The sequence below is a fragment of the Cebus imitator genome, unplaced genomic scaffold (assembly GCF_001604975.1).
Source record: "Cebus imitator isolate Cc_AM_T3 unplaced genomic scaffold, Cebus_imitator-1.0 Scaffold339, whole genome shotgun sequence".
In the NCBI taxonomy this organism is placed as follows: Eukaryota; Metazoa; Chordata; class Mammalia; order Primates; family Cebidae; genus Cebus; species Cebus imitator.
Genome location: NW_016107654.1, coordinates 706726 through 710871, shown reverse-complemented (window position 1 = coordinate 710871; position 4146 = coordinate 706726). Strand labels below are relative to the sequence as shown.

General features: G+C 55.1%; 2 protein-coding genes across 5 annotated transcripts in view; one reads left to right on the top strand and one right to left on the bottom strand.

The window, feature by feature from the left end:
- C8G (complement C8 gamma chain) overlaps positions 1-4146 on the top strand; it is a 618926-nt gene that overhangs the window by 544173 nt on the left and 70607 nt on the right. The window lies entirely within an intron of this gene.
- Positions 1-4146, bottom strand: part of PNPLA7 (patatin like phospholipase domain containing 7) — a 71688-nt gene that overhangs the window by 44035 nt on the left and 23507 nt on the right. For 2 of the 4 annotated variants that reach the window (XM_017505458.2, XM_017505461.2), the window contains exon 12: positions 2340-2480. In XM_017505458.2, the coding sequence (XP_017360947.1) occupies positions 2340-2480 (141 nt within the window). Of the gene's footprint in view, positions 1-2339; positions 2484-4146 lie in introns of all 4 variants that reach the window. The other 2 variants (XM_017505460.2, XM_017505463.2) reach the window with 1 other exon arrangement.

Genomic DNA, 4146 nt, shown 5'->3' with positions numbered 1-4146 from the left:
GAGGGAGGGAGGGGGAAGGGGAGGGAGGGGGGAGAGAAAGAGAGAGAGACAGTGGTGGACCAGCCAGACAGCCATTCAGAAAAGGGTGAACTGTGAGGCCGAGCACCTTTCATTTCCACTTGGATAGCCTTGATTGCCTTTTGCCCATTTTCCTCTTATCTTTCTTTCCTGTTTATTAGTAGGAATTCTTAGATATTCTCCATGTGAGTCCTTTGTCTGGTATGTATATTAAAACTATTTTCTATTCACTTTTCACTATCTTAGTCGTATCTTTTGATGAATAGAAATTTTAAAACTTAATAGGATCCGATTTATCAATTTTTTTATTTTGTGGTTAATACATTTTATGTCTTGTTTAAGAAATCTGTCTGTAAGATTTAACGTTTTACCTTTCATATTATCCAACTAAATTTATTTTTTTTAGAAAATGAGTAGAGGTCAAGATACATCCTTTTCATTTTTCTTTTTTTGAGATGGAGTTTCACTCTTGCTGCTCAGGCTGGAGTGCAGTGGCGTGATCTTGGCTCACTGCAACCTCTGCCTCCCAGGTTCAAGTGATTCTCCTGCCTCAGCCTCCCGAGTAGCTGGGAGTACAGGTGCACCAAGCCTGGCTAATTTTTGTATTTTTAGTAGAGACGGGGGTTTCATCATGTTGGTCAGGTTGGTGTTGAACTCCTGACCTCATGATCCGCCCGCCTCAGCCTCCCAAAGTGCTGGGATTATAGGCGTGAGCCACCACGTGTGGCCTGATTTCTTTATGTTTCTTTATCTGGCTCACAAGTGAGTTCAGTTTATGGAGTCATCACACCGTCCACCTACAGGGTGCGTTCTGTATGCACATTACACAAGCATCACTAGTTAATAAACAACAACTGGACCAGGCGTGCTGGCTCAAGTCATCCCAGTGCGTTGGGAGGCCGAGGCAGGAGGATCCTGTGAGCCCAGGAGTTCAAAATCAGCCTGGGTAACAAGGCGAGATACCACCTCTACAAGAAACAACAAGAAAAGAAAATACAAAATATATATACATAGACATAGCCAGGTGCAGTGGTGTACCTCAAGTCCCATCTATCGAGAGGCTGAGGTGGAAGGCTCACCTGAGCCCAGAAGGTCAAGGCCTGAGTGTGCCGTGATCTCACCACTGCACTCTAGCCTGGACCACGGAACGAGCCCCCGTCTGAAGTGGGGGGAGTTGTTACTTAAACAAAAACATCCATGTAGATGCAGATACCTGATACCTGATGGCACAAAAAAAGCAAGAGAGAGATGACAGATTGTTTTGTTAATGGTGTTGGGTAACTCATCACTGTAAAGTGTAAGAAAAAGATGAATTTCTTCCCTCATCCTTGCAGTGTAAACTACATATAAATGAAAGACCTCTACATGGAAGGCAAAAGTAAAAGCTAAAGCGGAGAGAAAATTGTCTTTAGAAAATATATTTATGACTCAGGAATAAGGAAAGAATAAAGAAGACCCAAAACACAAATCACGGTGCCAGAGGGCTGGTTTCCGTGAAGGCGCAGCAGGGTCCCTGTTCCGTGGCTGCATTTCCACCCATGGATAAGCGAGAGGGCAACTGCCAACAATGGAACTAACAAGGGGTCTCTACCTACAGCACATGCAGAACTAACACAACCAACAAAGCAGCTCCGAGCCCTGCAGAGCGTGGGCAGAGAACAGGACCAGACAGTTCTAAGAGGGCAGCCCAGACAGAACCGAATATAGCAGGAGCCCACCAGCTTGCCAGTGACCCGTGGATGACGGACGGCGGAGTGGGCAGGTCTGCGGCAGGCGCATGGCAGCACTGCTGGGCAGGATGGACTTGGGACAGTTGCCCTGCAAATGCCCCCAGCCCAGCAGCCAGGCTGCGGGCGGGACACTGGGTGCTGGGATTTTGCTACACAGCAGTTACAGCAAAGCCTCCTGCAGGGAGGCACAGGTCGGCAGGGCTGAGGAAGGGCAGGCTCGCTGGAGACCCAGTGTGCAAGGCAGGGGAGGGGTCACGCAGGGAGGGCGGGAAGTGCCCAGCACGCGCCTCTGCAGGGCGTCTGGTGGCACCAGCCCAGCCCTGGCGGTGGTGGGGTGAGACAGGGCGCAGGCACAGGGGAGCACACCAGGGTGTTCTGGGCAGCAGTGCAGTTGCCAAGCCTTGACCCTAGAGCCAGGGGGCAGGCACAGGCCCCTCTGGGCACGTAAGGCTCTTGTCCATCTATAAAACCAAACCTAGTGGAGGGGTCCTGCCTCCACAGCGATGCTGGGCATCGGTGCCGCTCAGCCTGAGTCTCCAATGCCGAGGGCCTGTGGGCCACACTGGCCGAGCGGTGGTGGGGGTCCTTTACCTTGTGGGGCCAAAGGGTCAGGGTCTCCTGTCCCAGGCTTCTCCAGCTCTTCCAGGATCTCTTTGTGGGCGGAAGGCGGGGGGACAGAGTGGCTCCTCTTCAGCAGAGGTCCAGCAGCTGCTGAGCGGCCGCCCCCATGATCTGCTGGGGGAGGCAGTGGTGAGTAGCCTTGCTCTGCTTGCACTCCCCAGTGTCCGGAACAGCTCACTCAGGGCCATGTTGGGAGCAGGGACCCTGAAGCAGCAGCAGCTGGTGTACTCACAGTACCCTTCACACCTGCACATGTTCTGGACCGGCCCTCCGGGGACCGCAGGTGAGTGCAAGGGAGTGCCAGCCTCTGACTATCCCTGGCCCCTACCTACCCTAATCCCCCTCCTCCCAATCGCCTTTTTCCCCCCAATTCCCCTTTCCCCAGATCCCCTCTATCCATCCCCCCATCCCCCATGCTGCCCATTCCTCCTCCCCAAATCCTCCTCCACTGCCCCCTCCCCACCCCAATCTCCCCTCCCCCATCCGCATCCCTACCCTAATCCCCCCTTCCCTCCCCCAGTCCCCCCTCCCCCATCCCTAGGCCAATCCCCACTGCCCTCCCACACCCCCTGCCCCAAGCCAAGGCCTTGCTGTCCTGATTGCCCAGCTGGGAGCCGAGTGCCTTGAACCAAACCCCAATCACATGGGGCGGCCAGCCAGCCCCATCTCATGGCGTCCCCTTGGTGGACACGGCTGTCTGGGCTCGCCTGGGATGGACCATGCACAGCTGCCTCTGCCCTCAGGTGCAGCAAATCTAAAACAAACTCCTGGAAGGAGCCTGGCCTTGCCCCCCACTCGGGCTGAAGGAGGCTGCCCTGCCTGGACACTACCCTCATCTACACAGGCCATGAGCCCTCCCCAGCCCTGGTCTCTACCGAGATCCCACCCAGGACAGCTGCTGCCCCATCACGGAACACAGACCTAATCCCGTGAAAGAAATGCCATTCAGGCAGAAGTACTTCAATGACACATATTCTAAAACACAGTTTTAGGCCAGGCACGGTGGCTCACACCTGTAATCCCAGCAACTTGGGAGGCCAGGGTGGGAGGAGCACTTGAGACCAGGAGTTTGAGACCAGCCTGGACCACGTAGCAAGACCCCATCTTCACAAAAAACTAAAACTAAAAATAAATTAGCTGGGCCAGGAGGCGCGTGCCTGTGGTCCCAGCTACCCAGGAGGCTGAGGCAGGAGAATCGCTTGAGCCAGGGAGGTGGGGTTGCAGTGAGCCGAGATCGCGCCACTGCACTCCGGCCTGGGCGACAGCGGGACACTGTCTCTACATCATCTCCTCACGGCGAATGCGGTTATGGGAGAAAGCAGATCGGCCAGAGCTGAGTTTCGAGGTGGTCATGGTGCCCACAGGCCTGTGAAGTGGTCACTCCGTCCGTTCCATTCCACCCCCGCCCTCACCGACAGGGCCTCGGTGAGCCGCGCACTTTGTCAGTCACTTCATTCTTTTGGGAACACGACAGGCCATAAAAACCAAGTACGCACCCCCCCGTAGGGTGGTGTGAGCTCTGCCTCATCGGTCGTCCGGAGTGACTCAAGACAGCTTCCCCCAACCCCCACTCATGCAGCCCTCAAGCTCCCAGGGGCTGCTCCCCCCAGATGCCCTGCCCAGGAAGCACTGAGAACCACCACCTCAGGATGGAGGGCGAGGGGACCACATGTGAGGAGACAAGTGTGAGCAGTCCTGGGGCAGTATCAGGACACCGGGGGGGAGCATGAAGAGACCTGGGGGAGCGTGAGGAGACCTGGGGGGGCGTGAGACCTGG